General features: G+C 47.4%; 1 protein-coding gene across 1 annotated transcript in view; it reads right to left on the reverse strand.

Moving 5' to 3' along the window:
- Positions 1–503: 503 nt before the first annotated feature.
- Positions 504–18,383, reverse strand: part of SPRYD7 (SPRY domain containing 7) — a 28,847-nt gene continuing 10,967 nt past the window's right edge. The window contains exon 6 of the mRNA XM_085882828.1: positions 504–1,855. Within this exon, the coding sequence (XP_085738954.1) occupies positions 1,758–1,855 (98 nt within the window). The 3' untranslated portion in view covers positions 504–1,757. The remainder of the gene's footprint in view (positions 1,856–18,383) is intronic.

The raw sequence follows: 18,383 nt of genomic DNA on the forward strand, positions 1-18,383 counted from the left end.
CACCTAGAAAGAGGTAACCCAACTGCAAAGGACATCCACAGACAGTTGGGCACCAGATATGGATAGTCATTGGCTCACAAGGAGCTCCTCACCTGGTTGACAGGTTTTGTTTTTAATCCTGCAGGGTGTCTCTATCCATACACCCTCCTCACCAGGAAACCTTGTGGAGGAGACAGTTTAGTCACTGGCAACCCGACCATGAATCAGGTTAGTACATATTTAAATGGTACCTCGAGAAAAATCACACATCTGATCTGGTCTGACCTCACAATACGAGAGGATCACATGGAAATAATGGAATATTTGGGTTTCGAAGATTGAAGTGATTAGAGAATGTGGAGGAGTAATGAAGACAATTCCCATTGGGAAGAACAGCAATGTCAGGATGTAACAATACAAACCAAGAGGAGGCTGGTGAACCCTACCTTGAGGCCAAGCAAATTGAGGTGGCTCAGATCTGTTTGTCTGTGGGGAGGTGATGAGCATAGAATGCCTCAAGCAAGTCAGGTTTTCTCCACATTTATTTCAGTTTTGTGTTAAACAACAGTAGCGACTGTTTAAAAATGTAATCATATGATGGACAGAATTGACCGAATTGAAGAAACTTTATGGTTAAAATAATTTTTACTTTTGGTACGTGTGCTCCACAAAACAGCATGATGAGCTATTTATACACCGTAACATGAAGTTCGTCAAAGGTAGAAACCCCCCTTGAAGAGGGGGGCACATTAAGTCGCTACAACATTCATCGTGTGACCCCGAATTACCCAGGCAACTTTGGTTGAAGTTGGATAAGTAACGACCGAATGCATTGCGGTCAGACAGACAGACAGACAGACAGACAGACAGACACCACATTGCATATTTTAATATGATCGTACTTTTCGGATGAGGGTTTGAGGAGATGGATTTTTATTATCCATACTGAAACACTGCACACAAAGTTCATAAACATATTTAAAACCACATGACTAAATCACTCCGTGCTATAACCTGACCCAAACCGTAGGGTTGTTCTGAAAATACTGGATGGTTATGGCCTCAATCAGCTACATGTAGCAGTATTCAGGATTTTATTACATTTCTTGAAACCAGGCTCATCTTGTGAAAAGTACCAGAGCTGGAGTGAATAAACCCTCAGCTGGCTCATTAATGATCTTCGGTGAAAGGGTAATCTGCCCTGCCTGATCCTGGTATACATGCAATGCTGTTCAACACCAAAAAAGAAAAAGGGTACCTTTTCAAAGACAACACTGTACTGCCTCAATAATCAAACCGAAAAAAAGGAAACATATTCTTTACCTTCAAACGATATAAATAATCTGTCCATTTCATTATAACCATGCCCTCTCCAAAGAGTATTTCACTCCACCGCACAATCAGGAGGGGGCATTATTGTGCATTACATTTACAATTTATTCAGATACTGAACTTTTGAATTGCTGACCATGGGGCATGGTTACATGGGGGAAGGAAGGGGTGGGTACACCGTCATGGCCACACGTTAAGTATTTCTACAGACAAAAAGACTTGTTCCATTGCTTTGGTGAAATTAAAGAACACGCCAAACTCTAAAGCACTCGTTTTGTATGTAAAACTCGTGCCTCTTGACTGTGCAAAATAATTACTGCGCACTAAACTGCTTACTGCAACATAACACAGGGTTTAAGGCAGATATTTTAAACAATCTGTCAACCCTCCATTCTCTTCTCAGGCTCAGAATCAGTCATCTACATCAATGTTTAACGATTCAACTTTTAAAAAATCTGTTGTTCAAACATTATCTTCTCAAACCCATGTGGTGGAGGAAAGTAGAAGTCGCTGAATTGGCTGTCGAGAATTGCGCTGTCATCAACTGTAGGAAAACAAAACAAAACAAAAAAACATGTAATATATAAATGAGAACAATGTGTCCGATACATCCACACATTATGCCATGATTGGAATCGAGTTGAGCTGCTTACTGCCATGAAAGGGATATTGTGCCAGCTTATTTCAATCACACATGCACACCTCAATAAATTGTATTCAGACTTTAATATTTCAGAATAATCAAATAGCAGAGAGAAAAGGGGTGATGTTGAGTGTTGCTAATACCCAACAGATGGTGTTAAACGTGTGATGGAATGATTGCATGTCATCAATCAGCTGTTACTCATGAGGCAGTATATAACAAGATAGTATAATTTTTAGCTCACCTGTATTATAGTAAGGTGAGCTTATGTGAACAAGCAGTGTCCGTAGGTGAGTGAGTGAGAGAGCGAGTCGGTCAGTGAGTCAGTTCTTAACACTTCCATCATTATCGCTTGAACCAAACACACGGTTTTGATGAAACTTGACCACGATTACAATCTTGATCACCCATGATGTACCAAAGTGTATGAACCGCATCAAAATCTGCACTCATTAAGGGGGTCTGAGGGTTGAACCCCCCAAAATAGGTATTTGCTCTGTTCTCCAAAACTACACACACAACTTCGAAGAAACTTCACCACAACCTTCATCAACCATGATGTGCCAAAGCTTATCGTCTGCATAAAAGCATGCGCTAATCAAGGGAGTTTATGGAGTTTTTTTGACCCCGAAAATAGGAATTTGCTTTCTTCTCCGAAACTACACAAAACATTTTGATGAAACTTGACCACAACATTCTTCACCCATGATGTACCAAAGTATTGACCGCATCAAAACCTGCGCTCATTACGGGGGTCTATGGGAGGGTTTTGACCCCCAAAAATAGGTATTTGCTCTCTGCTACGCAAAACTCCTGTCTGGACATAAACAACGTCCAGACGTGTCCGGACACAAACACCTCCCGGACGTGTCCGGACACAAACACCTCCCGGACGTGTCCGGACACAAACACCTCCCGGACGTGTCCGGACACAAACGCCTCCCGGATGCGTCGGGGAACACAACACAAGCAAAATATTCACGACTATGTTTTTAGGTCATCTCTACCGAGATGACCAAATAAAGCCGGACCAAATGTCCGTCCGTCCGTCCGTCAACAATTTTTCTTTCCAATCTTAATGAAACTTAGTATGTGGGTAGAGGTCGATGAGTGTTGCATAACGATATAACTTTTGTCCGGGTTCAAGGTCAGGGTCAAGGTCACGAGGTCACGTAAGTTATAAAAATCGCCATTTTCAAAACCTATCGTCTGCCATTCTACAAGATATTCGGCAACTGTTTATTGATTATGATAGTAAAAAATATTATCTTGTATCTAACTGGATAGATTTTTGAATTTCCATCCCGTTTGGCCGCCACGTAACCTGGAAGATGGTCAAAAACACCTCCCGGTACAAAGAAAACTTTACTTCAGATCTTGATGAAATTTGGTATGTGGGTCGACGTCGATGAGTGATACCCAACGACATATTTTTTTTCCCGGATTCGAGGTCAGGGTCAAGGTCACGAAAGTTCTGAAAGTCGCCATTTTCAAAACCTATCTAGTCTGTCATTTTAGGAGATACCTGGCAACGGTTCATCGATTATGATAGTAAAAAACATTATAGAGATGACCGTCACCCCCACACGGGGGTAATTTTTATCAATCTATAACCCGTTCTTAACTGGGGAACTATGGATTATGGGTTTTGAGGGGGTCCCTACCGATATATACCTTAAACAACATGCAGACAAGACAAGCAGACAGCATGCAGACAAGACAGAGTACTTGGTGATGTTTTATGGACGAGAGGAAAGTGTCAAAAGCACGAATGTCGCTCGTAACAAGCCGATGTCCACGGATTCGAGCCCCAAGCTCGAACACGCCACGTGCGAAATGGAGCTCGTCCTCCTTTGTCGCACCGCACGCGGCCTCCGCGCACTCTGACCCTGCATAAAGTCAATGGCACAAGACCGCCAGATCGATGATGGGCTTCAGCTGGTCTCTCACAAGGTCCAGCACACAAGTCCAGGCCTGGACTGTTCACCAGACAAGGCCAAATCGAGGTGCCGGGCTCTGGCAGGCCAGGTCCATGGGATTCCAAGACGTCGTCGAGCCGTGAGGTGAGTAGGGACAGTCAGAGGTTCCGTCGTTAGACGCAGGTTGAACCTGTCAATCACCTCCTCTCGAAGCTGACTCCAGACTCACACAGCAGCCAGTACCTCTCGAAGCAGATAGCAGCTTCGGCGCTCTCAGTTCCACCACCGGCCGGACTCGGCCGACTGCAGTTTCTCTCTCGGCAGAATCACCAGTCTTTCCTTTTCTTTGCTTGCCTCTAAAAGCCGACTGCCGTTTCTCTCACGCAGAATCACATCCGCCTTCTCGCAGTTTCTTTTTTCTCTTTTTTTTTCTTGGGGCACGTCCCTTTACGAAGCCGACAAAACTCCTCCCCCCAGCTCCACCTCCCTCTCCAGGCCACTCCCCTCAGCCGACTGGGCGGGGCCTATCGTCCGGAGAGGGGAAGGAAGAAGAGGAAACCCCTGGTACACCACCAATGTACGAACAATAAACATGCATCCTACACCTCCCGACACACATGTAACGTCAAATTACCGAACAACCTGGCAAAACATGCATTTAATGGGGGATCTGAGCTAATCCTATATTTAGTAGCATACTAAGGGCTATATATATATATATATATATATATATATATATATATATATATATATATATATATATATACATATATACATATATATATATATACATACATACATATATATATATATATATATATATACATACATACATACATTGCGGATTTGGAAAGCTATCGCACTCAACATTCAGGGTCCTTTAGCTCAGTTATCTTGGGAAGTACGTGTTTTATAGATAGCCCTTTCCCATAGTCTAACGGGTATTTAAATGTTCCTGCGCTGCGGTTTGTTATAATGGATGGGTTTCCTTTTTGTTTGAGGTTGCACCACCGCCAGCGCCGCCGACATGATCGCCGACTTCACCGCATCGCCCTCGCCTGGATTCGCACCTCCGCCTGGCCGGTCGCAGGGTTTTTCCGCTCGATTTGGCGGGTGGGAGGGAGTGAGAGTGCGCATGCGCAGAAGGGGGTCCGTCTGAAAAGAGACAGAGCTCTGAGTTCGTTTGACGGTGCGCAAAAACAGGAGTCCAGGAGTTAGTTCGTTCTACACCATGGAATCGGCACATTGAAAGTTCGTCCTGTTGAGTGATCAGCGCGGTCTGCACGCGCGCTGAGGGTTCATCTTGCTGGGCTCATCGTGGCTGGTCTTGATGGTCGCCATCTTGGTCGCCGTTCTCCTCCTCCTCCTCCTCCTCCGCGGATCGAGCCGCTCAAAGGCCGCACGAGGCAGGCAGGTCTGAGACAGGCCCTGGCGTTCAGCTGCCTGTCCCTCTGAGCTGAAACTCCTATTAAAGGCAACAGCCACCATTGTGTGTGTGTGTGTGTGTGTGTGTGTGTGTGTGTGTGTGTGTGTGTGTGTGTGTGTGTGTGTGTGGGCCCGTCCGTAAGTAGTGAATTGCATAAGTGTTTTTGCCTGTACAGTGTACATATTGCATTGCATTTATGGTATTCGGTTTAGTTCTGCTCTTTGTGCTTTCCTCATACCCTGCATATTATTGTAAAATAAACCCCAATTGTTGAATGTCACCTGCTCGTTGCGTCCCTTCCTACATTGACTGCCATAATTGCGTTCGGGATATTAGCTGGCTGATTACAAAGCCGATAAAATAATCTGGCCCGACGGGATCTGGCAAATTAAAACCGCTCTGCATTCGCATACGGAATGAGCCATTTAGGCGGCTTGTTTTCGTGCAGGTCCTGTCAAGGTATAAACTCCCGGCATTTCTGTCCGTGCGAATAGTTAGGTATATCGACAATTCGGCAATTGACCCTGTAGCACGTGGACAGAAGAGTTGGCTAGTTTATGGTGTGTTAAAAACACCCGTAGCTGGGTTTCGGCGTTGATCCGGAAGCTGCGACTGGATTGCTCGTTCGGTGGGCGCGCGCGGCCGTATTTGGGCTAAAGGCGGTCGTCCGCACGCCGGACGGGCGGAAATCTACAACACTGTTGTCAGGACGTGGGATTCAAATTCATCCGCCTCCAAGCAAAATTAACGGAACCGGATCAAGGGTGGGCGAAGCGACCCTCCGGTTCCATTAGATTCTGAGTTTAAATTATTTCCAATACACAAAATGGCAGCTCAAGGCGAGCAGGGGCAGGGAGGAATATGTTTTAATGTAGGATCCATGGCCCGGGACGGTTCTTATTATTACAACCCCACCACTAATTGTCGTCAGTGGGAGCGGCCTGAGCATGAACTTTGCCGGCAACTAAACTCGGAGTCGAAAAATGGCGGCGCGGCCGCACCTCAGCGCGACACGAGGCGTGAGCGGGTTGCTATGAATAGCGCAACGAGCCGCACGGCATAGAGGAAACGCTCCCGCCCAACGGTTCAGGCCACGTGGACACGGTATACGCCGGGGCAGACGAATAAGGACACCAACGCATACATTCATGAGCTTAACGCACGATTGTCAGATGCTTTGGGGCAGTGGAAGTGTGGTGATAACTATATAGAGGAATTGCAGATTGAATTGGACGAGGCACAGCGGTGCGCAGACGAGGTTCAGGAGGATTGTGTGCACAAGGAGTCACAACAATTGGCCGATGCACAGGAACGAATTCGGGGGCTGGAAAAGGACTTAGCCAACGCAGACTGGGTTCATGAGGATTATGTGCACAGGGAATCACAATGATTGGCCAATGCACAGGAACAAATTCGGGAGCTGGAAGAGGACTTAGCCAATGCAGGCGTGGAACAACATGGAGAAACGACGAAAGTAGAATGGTTTCATGGGTTTTTGGTACAAAAGGCGAGCGAACTGAATAAAATAAAAGAGGAGGAGCAAATTAGTAACTCTCCGGATAGGAAGAGGTTGGAGGAAGAATGGGAAACAAAGCTGGAAGAGGAAAAACGGAAACACGATTTGAAATTGCAACAACTGAAGAAAAAGGTAAGATCAGGCAATCAGATAAGAGGAAGCTTAGAACAGAAGATAAAAAGAAGAGAGAAATATCTAAAAAAAAACTAAAGGAATACGGTAAGACAATGGATGAAATGAGGAAGAAAGACTGCAAAAGAGGTGCGGAGATAAGAGAGGAATTGTGGGAAGAAGCGGATAGGAAACAAAAAGAACACGAATTGGAAATTGACCAACTAAAGGAGATGAGCAAGAGAATGGATGAAATGAGGAAGGAAGAATGTGAAAGGTGTGGAGATGAGAAAGGAATTAGAAAAAAAAGCTTCTGAGTTACAGAAACACCAAAACAAAGAGACGGGATTACAAAACGAGCTGAGGATGTTGGGAGAGGAAAGAAAGAGAACGGAGAATGAAATGTTAAGGAACCACACTGTGCAGATCGAACAGTTGGAAGCAGAAGCAAGATTAAAGAATGAGATGCAGGAAAGAGTATTGAAAGAAACAATGAGATTGGAGAAGGAAAAACATGAGAGACAGTGGGAGAGGAAACAAAAAGGACAAGAATGACTAAAGGAGAAAGCAAGGTTGAAGTACACGGAGATAGTGAAAGAACGACGAATGAAACAGGAAAAGGAAATCAGCCAATTGAAAGAAACTATGAGATTGGAGAAGGAAAAACATGAGAGACAGTGGGAAAGGAAACAAAAAGAAGGACAAGAACAACGAAAGGAGAAAGCAAGGTTGAAGTATGAGGAGATAGTGAAAGAACGAAGAATGAAACAGGAAAAGGAAATCAGGCAATTGAAAGAAATGATGAGATTGGAGAATGAAGAACATGAGACAGTGGGGTAGAAAACAAAAACAATATGAATTTGAAATTAACCAACTGAAGGAGAGAGCAAAGTTGGAGTCTACGAAGATGGAAAAGCTCCGGAAAGATAACAAACAACTAAGGGGGCTCAGAGAGGAAGAACGACCCAAATGGGAAGGAAAATGGAGCCAGGAAGTAGAACAGCACAATAATATCGGATGTGTGATATCACCAGAGGGAGGAATGTTAGTGGTGCGGGGCTTTATTGACACCACTTGTCAGATGAAACAACAATTAGGGCAAACCCTGATAAAGAAGACACAAATAAAAATGGAGACTGGAAATAATAACGGGAGCCTCGGAGTCTGGAACGTGTAGGGCGAGACACGAGGAGATGATGGAACGAACAACAAAGACAACGGAAATAAAAGCAGAGACACGGGAGATAGAGGGTGAATTGATTGGGGTGAAAGACGAGCACACACAGGTAGAGATTGTGGAGGACAATGGGGCTGAGCTGGCGGAATGTGTTGTGACCCGGTGCGAGCAGCAGGATAGCCTCTCCAGGAACGAGGGGAGGGAATATGCCCCCTTGAAGCGGATCGCCACCAGGTGGGTTCGGTCGCGCCGTATGAGTTAGAGGGGGCGAATGCTGTGAAAGGGTAAACGCAGAGCTTGGGGGGTATGGAGACCCTGGGAGCGCTTGTGGTGGCGCGAATCCCCAGTGCGATTGTCCCGGTGTGTGTGGTTAAAGGTGTGAGTGCAGCGAGCATGTTGAAACGCGCGCATAGCGTGGGTGAAATGGCGAGCGTGAGTGAAAAGGCGTGTATTGAAGAAGCACGGTGTGGAAGAGAAACCACGTATGTGAGAGAAACTGCATGTGTGAGAGCGCAGTATGATAGGGAGATGGCGGTTGGTATGCGGGAAAACGCAACCGCATTCCCGAGTGAAAGTGTCATGGCAAGGTGTGTAAGCGTCGTGGCACGCATGAGAGCGTGCGTGGAATTGCGACGAAGACGGCGCCAGACGAGGGACAAGGGCCGTCTAGCGGCCATAGCTATTTTGGTTACCGTGCCGGATTCGCACGGCAGCGCACGTGGGGTCCGTGTTGTGCTTCGCACGAGGCCACCACGTGCGGGCCTACGCGAGTGAAATCCGGTCCGGAAACGCCCGCGGTGGATACAAGCCAACCCCGTGGACGGACAGAAGTTAGGCTGGAAATTGTGAATTTGGATCGGACGGGTTCTCCAGGCGAGCGTGTGTAAAGCTCCGTGTGGCCTGCGCTGCATACTCTATTCGCGGAGCGGGCGAAGCGGTTTCCCCGATGTGTTACGCATGCCCCGGCTTGCGTGAGATATCGCGCGGTTTCGGGGTGTGAGTGAAGTCATCGGGGATTCGCGGCGCGGGTTACGGGCGAGCAGAGCACATGTGCTCGAGTGGGGAACCCCTTGAAACGCGAGGCTTGCTTATGATGCGCAGTGGCATCGTGGCTGCACGCATGCTTGTAATCCGGCAGGAGGGGAATCCCTGTCGGATGTTACCGTCCAAGAGGAAGGGATGAGAAACGCCAACAGCTGCCATAACGTCACGGGAAAGGAGCGCAGATTGTGAGTTGCCGCGCTGGTGCGCATAGGAAAAAAAAAAAAGAGAGAAAAGCAAGCCTCGCCACTTCGGGTAAACAGGATTCCTGGGCAAGGGGTAGGAGACCCCCTTGCTCAGGGCACAGGAAAACAACTAGTTAGGGGGAAGGGTTAGTGATAGTTAGATCGGCTTTATGGGGACGTGAGTTGTTCCTCATGGAGCCCGTGGAATGGATTAGTTAGAGGGATTTTAGGATAGATTTAGAAAATGGATTTTCGGGATTTTGAAGACAAGGACAGACTTTGAATGTGTTGTGGGGACTTAGCTTAGCTACGTAGATTAAAAGGAACGTGCATGAGAATAAGGGATGACGAGGGAGCATGAGTTAGTTGAGGGATTTAGTGAGAAGAATGGCAGTGTTCAGCGATGTGAGCGATAAAATTAATTGAAAGGAAACATGTCGAGTGAGTGAGGGCCAGCGGGCCTGTGTGAATGGAGTGAATGTGGAATGCATGGTGCGATGAGTGATTGGGGGGAGGAGTGATTCCCACCCAAGGGACCCCAGGGTCAGAGTAAATGGTAGTTAGTGGGTTAGCCAAATTGACAAAATGGAGGTCATTTTGCTGTTGGTGCGAATGTAGGCTCGAAACCCGTTTGGAGGGGTGCAGGAGTCCTGTTGGCTGCGAACGGTGAGTATTGCTTAGTGGGCACCCCGGGCACCGGACTAGTCGGCCGCGGTAGGTCAAGGGCCCGAGAGGGGCCGGGATAGCGTAGCGGGCACGGGTGGGCCCGAATGAGGCAGGGCCCATAGCACCAATGGCCACGTGAGCAGTGTCATGAGCACGGGCACCCGGGAAAAGGGGCCCGTGGCGCCAGCCTGCCACGTGAGCGTCGAGGGGGAGTAGCCGAAGAGGGCACTCCCCAGATTTTAGGGAGCTGGTAGGCTCGGAGACAGCCTCAGGCCCGGGGGTGCCACGGTTGGAGAATCGGCAGAGGGTAGTTCCTTCCAAGTGAGCCACGTGGCCCAGCCACGAAAGCGTGCGAGGGCACGAGGGGGAAAATTGGAGGGTAAGGCCCAAATTTGTGAGGACACCAACACAGGCGACGTGAATTTTGGTTGGTAGAACCAATAGTTTAAGCGACAGGCGCTTTTGTTGAAATCCCGGGGTAGTTTAAGGTTAATGAATGTTAGGGTAGATAGGGAAGTGTACCCCTCCGCACCATCCATCCCTTCGCTCTTGGTGGGCCGCTGGACTCACCGTGGAGGAAGATCGCTGAGATCTGAGGAGGCCATTCTGAGGCTTTGTTGGGCCTCGAGACAGGACGCTAGCTCTCCCTTATTCCCCTCCAGGAAGGGAACGTAGGGGTTGGGAGTAGGCTAGAATGACGATAGGTTAGCCGGACAGAGACAATAATGGGGGTTAGGGAGACAAATTATAAAAGGAAATAATAAAATAAGACAAAAAAATAGAGATGGGGATAAATTTGGTTTTGCAAACTAAGGGAGTGGGTATGGACAGAGACAGGCAAAGGCGATAGGTTGGGGGGAGACAGTAGGGTAGGTCCGAGCCCGCCCGCAGAGCGGCCGGCACCACCGCACTCGCTGCACGAACCGCCAGAACGAGACCAGAGGCCGGCCAGCTTCACCTGCAGGCCTGTTGTGCTACAGCGGCCTGTTCCAGCCTTGCCTTGCCATACCTTGTCTGCCTGCCTCTGCCTTAACCCCATGCCTGCTACCCTGTTTGCATTGCCCCATTTCACCATCACTATGTGCGCCAGGATCGCCTACAGTGTGTTTGCAAGGACTGCTCTGCAGGCAACAACATCAATGGGACTGTGTTGCACAGCCCGTGCATTTTGCATTTTGTGTTTGCATCCAGACCATCATCCATCCATTTCCTGCACCAATGACTTTGCAATGACTTTGGTTGTGACTTTTGCCCTTTTTCCCCACAGAGTCCATCAGTCCTGGGCCATGGTTTAGCGTAAAATTTATAAGTCAAGGTAAAATTGTAAATGAGCTTTGCTCCCCTGCATGTTTGTTGTCGCGCCAGCAATTTTAGGTAAGTCGTCTTTACGAGTGAGTTTGTTTAGTTAGTGATGCAGCGCAGTAGGTTATTTATTTTTGGGACACGTATACACAAAATGTCACACTCAGGGATCTGAAGATAAATTGTACTCGGGGAAGCTTACACATGAAGGCACACAAAGATTTGACGATTCTGGACGAGTCTGTAAAAAGGGGAGGGGGTAGTGTTGCGGATTTGGAAAGCTATCGCACTCAACATTCAGGGTTCCTTAGCTTAGTTATCTCGGTAAGTATGTGTTTTATAGAAAGCCCTTTCCCTGAGTCTAACGGGTATTTAAATGTCCCTGCGCTGCGGTTTGTTATAATGGATGGGTTTCCTTTTTGTTCGGGGTTGCACCACCGCCAGCGCCGCCGACATGATCGCCAACTACACCGCATCGCCCTCGCCTGGAATCGCACCTCCGCCTGGCCGGTCGCGGGGTTTTTCCGCTCAATTTGGTGGTTGGGAGGGAGTGCGAGGGCGCATGCGCAGAAGGGGGTCCGTCTGAAAAGAGACAGAGCTCTGAGTTCGTTCGACCGTGCGCAAAAAAAGGAGTCCAGGAGTTCGTTCTACACCATGGGATCGGCGCATTTGAAGTTCGTCCTGTTGAGTGATCAGCACGGTCTGCGCGCGCACTGAGGGTTCATCTTGCTGGGCTCGTCTTGGTGGTCGCCATCTTGGTCGTCGTTCTGTTCCTCCTCCGCGGATCGAGCCGCTTAAAGGTCGCACGAGGCGGGCAGGTCCGAGACAGGCCCTGGCTTTCAGCTCGCCTGTTCCTCCGAGCTGAAAGTCCTATTAAAGGCAACAGCCACCATTTCTTTTGTGTGTGTGTATGTGTGTGTGTGTGTGTGTGTCTGTGGGCCCGTCCGTAAGTAGTGAATTGCATAAGTGTTTTTGCCTGTAGATATTGCATTGCATTATGGTATTCGATTTAGTTCTGCTCTTTGTGCTTCCCTCATACCCTGCTTATTATTGTAAAATAAACCCCAATTGTTGAATGTCACCTGCTAGTTGCGTCCCTTCCCACAATGACTGCCATAATTGTGTTCAGTATATTAGCTGGCTGATTACAAAGCCGATAATATAATCTGGTCCGACGGGATCTGGCGAATTAAAACCGCTCGGCATTCGCATACGGAACGAGCCGCTTAAGCGGCTCGTTTTCGTGCAGGTCCCGCCGAGGTATAAACTCCCGGCATTTCTGTCCACGCGAATAGTTAGGTATATCGACAATTCGGCGATTGACCCTGTAGCGCATGAACAGAAGAGTTGGCTGGTTTATGTTGTGTTAAAAACACCCGTAGCTGGGTTTCGGCGTTGATCCGGAAGCTGCGACTCGATTGCTCGTTCGGTGGGCGCGCACGGCCGTAATTGGGCTAAAGGCATTCGTCCGCACACCGGACGGGCAGAAATCTACAACAATATATACAAATTCCAAATATGAATATATATATATATATATATATATATATATATATATATATATATATATATATATATATATATATATATATATATATATATACATATATATACACACACGAGGTGTGTTAAAAAAGTATCCAACCTTAATTTTTTGTGCGTAAACAAATGAAGTTAGGTAGGCGTGGTTTGGTGCACGTATGTAGGCGATCCGAATCCGTATGCTTGAATATTATCCCGCCTGCAGAAGCTATCAGTCGCCGACAGACCGCCGAGGAGTGAGGAAGTGTAAATGAGCGCCGTCGGATTTTCATTTTGACAAAATGACGGAAAAACTTGAACAACGCTACTGCATCAAATTTTGTGTAAAGCTGGGCGATTCCCAAGTGGAAACGGTCCGCAAGATTCAACAAGCCTTCGGGAACGAAGCAATGGGCACCAGACAGATAAAAGAGTGGTACAACTGCTTCAAAGATGGTCGCACATCAGTGGAAAGTGAAGCACGTTCTGGTAGGCCCTCAACATCCCGAAATGAGATTGTCATTGACCAAGTGAGGACCCTGCTGATGCAGGATCGTCGAATCACAATCAGAGAACTTGCAGACGAGGCGGGCGTCAGCATTGGATCCGTTCAATCCATTGTGACTGAGGATTTGGGCTTAAGGAGAATCTCAGCGAAGTCCGTGCCAAAGCTGCTAACGATCGAGCAGAAGCAACTCCGTTTGGAGATCGCACAGGACATGCTGGAGACTGTGAACAGCAATCCCAACTTCTTCAACACAGTGATCACTGGCGATGAGACCACAGTGATCCGTCATTTTGTCAAAAACGAAAATCCGACGGCGCTCACTTACACTTCCTCACTCATCGGCAGTCTGTCGGCGACTGACAGCTTCTGCAGGCGGGAAAATATTCACGCATACGGATTAGGATCGCCTACATACGTGCACCAAACCACGCCTCCCTGGCTTCATTTGTTTATGCATGAAAAATTAAGGTTGGATACTTTTTGAACACACCTCGTATGTGTGTGTGTGTAATGTGTATATATATATATATATATATATATATATATATATATATATATATATATATATATATATATATATATATATATTGTGCATTTGGAAAGCTATCGCACTCAACATTCAGGTCCTTTAGCGCAATTATATCGGTAAGTACATGTTGCCAGTTAGGGTCCCGACCCTAATCAAATGGGTAATTTAATGTTCATGCGCTGCGATTTGTATAAGGAAAACCATCAACAACAACAACAACAGCCAGAAAATGCCCGTTGGTGGCGGACACGCTGCCAGAACAGCGAGCGTCCCCTGCGCGCTCGCTGGAATGCAGGCGTGTTCAGACTGCATCCCCGAGCTGAATTCCTTACTGAATATGGGCATAAAAGAAACTCGGGAGGTGGGGGGGGGGAATGGAATGCGGGAGCCCCCACCGACAGCAGATGAGGAAGCGAGGCGCGCCCTTGAGAAATAAAAAGGGAAGAGAGAGACGGAAAAACAGGAGAAGGGGTGGTTGTTATTTTCTACCAGTTTCTTTGAGCTTCTTCAAGCTTCCAGCTTCTTGTCGGTTCTCCGGGCGTTGTCCTCCTGTCGTCCTTCATGGCTGGTTCTCCCGTCGTTCTCCGCTGGTCCTCCTGTCGTTCTGGTCGCGCACGAGTTCTGGGAAGTGCGCATGGAGGGTCTTCTCCCGCCAGCCTTCGCCCTGCCGACATCGCTCGCTTAGACCTTCCGGATCGTGCTGGGAGTCCAGTAGGCCCCGGGCACCTGGTCCTCGAAGACCGCACGAGGCGGGCAGGTCCGAGATAGGTCTTAATAAAGACCGGCTGATCCGATCATTTGTGTGGGTGTGTGTGTGTGTGTGTTCGTGGCGCCGGTCCAATAAGTAGTGAATTGTATAAGTGCCTGTATATATTTGCACTCCATATTGAACTCGGCTGTAGGCTTTTTGCTCGTGTCTTGTCCTTATTCCCCAATTCATTGCTTGCATGCCTGTGTTCAAATAAATGTCCCCCATTGTTGAACGTGAACCTGCTCATTGCATCCCTTTCCTCAATTTGACTGCCATGGTGCGTTCGGAGAATTAGCTGACTTTTAAAGCAGATGAAAGATAATCTGGTCCGACGGGATTTGGCGAATTAAAGCCGCTCGGCTTCGCACACAAAACGAGCACGCTTAAGCGGCTCGTTTTCGTACAAGTCCCGTCAAGGTATAAACTCCCGGTATTTCTGTCCGCGCGAATAATTAAGTAAATCGATAATTCGGCGATCCACCCTGTAGCGCGTGGACAGAATAATTGGCAAGTTTATGATGCGTTATGGCATCCGTGACTGGATTTTGGGGTTGGTCCGGAAAGTCGCGACTAGATTGCGGCCTTCGGTGGGCGCTCGACCGCGATTTGGCTAGAACGGTTGTCCGCACACCGAACGTGGCGGAAACCCATACCAATATATATATATATATATATATATATATATATATATATATATATATATATATATATATATATATATATATATTTACACACACATACACACAGGGTTGCCCAAAAGTTACTTTACCCCTGATAAATTTCTCGCACTTCCCTCCGTCCCTTCCCCTCTATGGTATGCGGAAACACTGACTCAGAAGAATGATGTAGCATATACAGATACAATAACAAATTAATTATTGTAAGTACTGTATAATAAAACCTGTATATTAAAAGAGTTCAAGAACAATACTTGACTGGGAAGGGGTAAAGTGACTTTCAGGCCACCCTGTATATCAACACATGGCCTTTCTAGTCAGGAAAGGATGCATAAAGCAACCAAGAACACTAACTCAAGGAAAGAAACTGGTATGATGGTGGATGGGGGTGTATAGCTTTAGGGGTTCTTATGCATGTGCTTAGCATTAATGCCTGCACCTGTGGAGGAAGTAACAGGATCCTCGCATGCACTTTGCTTCCTCTAAACTATGCCCGGCATGGCACATCTAAAGGCCAGGACACTGCTCCGTTTGGGGATGTTTGGCAATGCGGACGCAAGAACATCTCGGACTGCTGGCTCAGAAATCGCCTGCTAGAGCAGGGTTTGGGTTGATCCAAGCTGCGCTGGGGTATGAGGCGCAGGAACGAGTCATGCCGGGACCAGAGGCAAGTAGCCCATGAGCCAAGGGAGTAGTGAAGTCCCTGGTTTGTCACGCAGCTCCAACTACACTCACATCACACGCTACCTACACAACACCAACACTCCACCGCCAAACCCCTCACCCACCCACCTTCTAACCTTTGGCCCAACGCAACCCCGCTTGGTTGCGTGAGGTAAGGAGTCAAACCCATACCCTGAACTGCCCCTTTCTTCTACTCCTGTCTCTTCTTCCTGGATGAATGATCGTGCTACGTCTTGTGTCTGTAAGTAAGATTGTATAGGAGGAAACATAAGTGCTAAGTTGATAGTGTCTGCTCTTCAATGTCTTTGCCTGCCTGTAAATACCTGCTTTGCTTACTTGCTTGCTTGTATATATGTGCTTATATTTGGTAAATGTTTCAAATGTGCTCTTTTGTATTCTTCCTTTCATTGATCCGATATAGCGTGTACATAATAGACGGGAAGTTTTTGCCCCAACGCTTGGCTCCGCGATTAGCTAACGCTGCACTCATGGTTCCACTTGGCAATAATATACTCGGGTGCACGATGAGGTAATTAGGTCAACAATAGGTAACATGACATCGAAGGCGTAAGGACCCTATTAGACCTTAGTATCCCAACCGGCATCAGCGGTTGCTTCATAACCCGTCGGGCAGCGGAGTTAACCGTGGTTGGCGGCCTCAGGGTTGGTAGTTGGCAGTGGGTCCGAGTACGTACCTCATGAGCCCAGTGCATGTGCCGAACCCGTAACAATATAACCTGTCAGATTGGTGCTTCACAGGGCCAGGTTACAAAGTTAGGTTATGGATCCCTCACATGGACGTTAAGCTGGGTTTCCCATCTACTGGCATATGTTAAAGATCCCTCAAAGTCTTTCGCAAAGAGTATGCGAGTGAATGCCAGCTCCCTGAGCAAATTACAAATTCCTACCAAAGTCACCTTCATTTGAACGTCAGGACTGGCCAGCCAGTTCATGAAAGACTTGGGCCAAAAATGTTCATCTGCCAACCCCACAAGAAGGTGGGAATAATTGGGGCTGTTAAAGATGTAGTAGTATGGTTGTCCTCAACCCAATACACATAGAAAACCAAACACACACTCCACTATTGCACCAAAATCGATTCAAATTATCCTGTAAGACAGTGAACATTTGCTAAGGCCTAGGTCACATTTGCTACGGCGGCCGTGGGGTCTCAAAAATCTGCGGCCACTAGCAATTCTACGGCGGCCGCAGTATTTCCACGGTCAAACAATGTAGCAGTCACATATGTTTTTTATTTTTCGGGTAGCCGCACGGCGTGTTTATAAATTGTGGAGACCGAAAACGTGGGGGGTGCCGTATGGTCTTTGATTTGATGTCGCACGGTGACCTGAGGGCGTCCCTGCGGCGGCAATATAATTTTCTAGGCAGACAGCAAGGAGACCTCAAGGTGCCCGCAAGGCGACCGCAGGGGGGCCTAAGGCGAACGTGCGGCCAGACGGACGGTAACGAGTGGGTATATATACCAGAACTTTTTTTTACTGAAATAAAAATATACCAGTATATATCACTGAATATACTATAACTATAATATACCGTGGTCCCCCAGAATCCGAACGGCCAAGCTGTTTGAACAAATTGGAATCAGAACAAGTTTTTCGAGAAAGTTTGGCCCTAAAAACCCAATACATTTAAAAAAAACCGAACAAAACGTAGCGTTCATGTCTGTTCACGTGTCTCCCCCACCTGTTCGACCCGCATCTTCGCGCTTTGTTCATTCAGTTCGTCGGTGGAAATCCTCAGTCACATTTACTCATTTGCTCTAACAGCCCTCTGATTTGACAGAAATGTGCGGCGGCCGCAGAGAAACTGAGGTGGCCTTAGGTGGCCCTACGCCGTTTGGCTATATTTTACAGGCCATAGGGGCGCCGTGGAATTATAACTGTGGAGTTATAACTTTTTTCATTTCTACACTCGTCGTAGCAATTCGACAAAGCCAAGCTGTGACATAGATGTGTTCCACGTCGACCGTACGTAGGGCGTACGGTGGGCTTGCGTTTTCCGTGCGGCTGCCGTAAGCTCCTCTTAATGAAAAATGAATTTTCCCAACCCCCAAAAAATTACGGCACCCCCACGCTTTCGGTCTCCACAATTTATAAACACGCCGTGCGGCTACCCGAAAAATAAAAACATGTGTGACTGCTACATTGTGTGACCGTACAAATACTGCGGCCGCTTTATTTGTGTCTGTGCATTTTGTAGATCCTCCGGGCGCCGAGCCAAATGTGACTTAGGCCTTACCTAAGGCGACTTATGTGACTCGTGTTTTCACCTTCATTTTTTTTTTTTTATCATCTTGTATTTTAATTATTAACAAAAAAAGCAATCCGATCACGTGGTGTGACGGACTGTCGGGCAAGGATTGAATTTCACAGCAAAACCGGTTGTAATTTTTAAT

This window comes from Eptatretus burgeri, chromosome 5 (assembly GCF_056783735.1).
Source record: "Eptatretus burgeri isolate ZD-2024b chromosome 5, Ebu_testis_v1, whole genome shotgun sequence".
Classification (NCBI taxonomy): domain Eukaryota; kingdom Metazoa; phylum Chordata; class Myxini; order Myxiniformes; family Myxinidae; genus Eptatretus; species Eptatretus burgeri.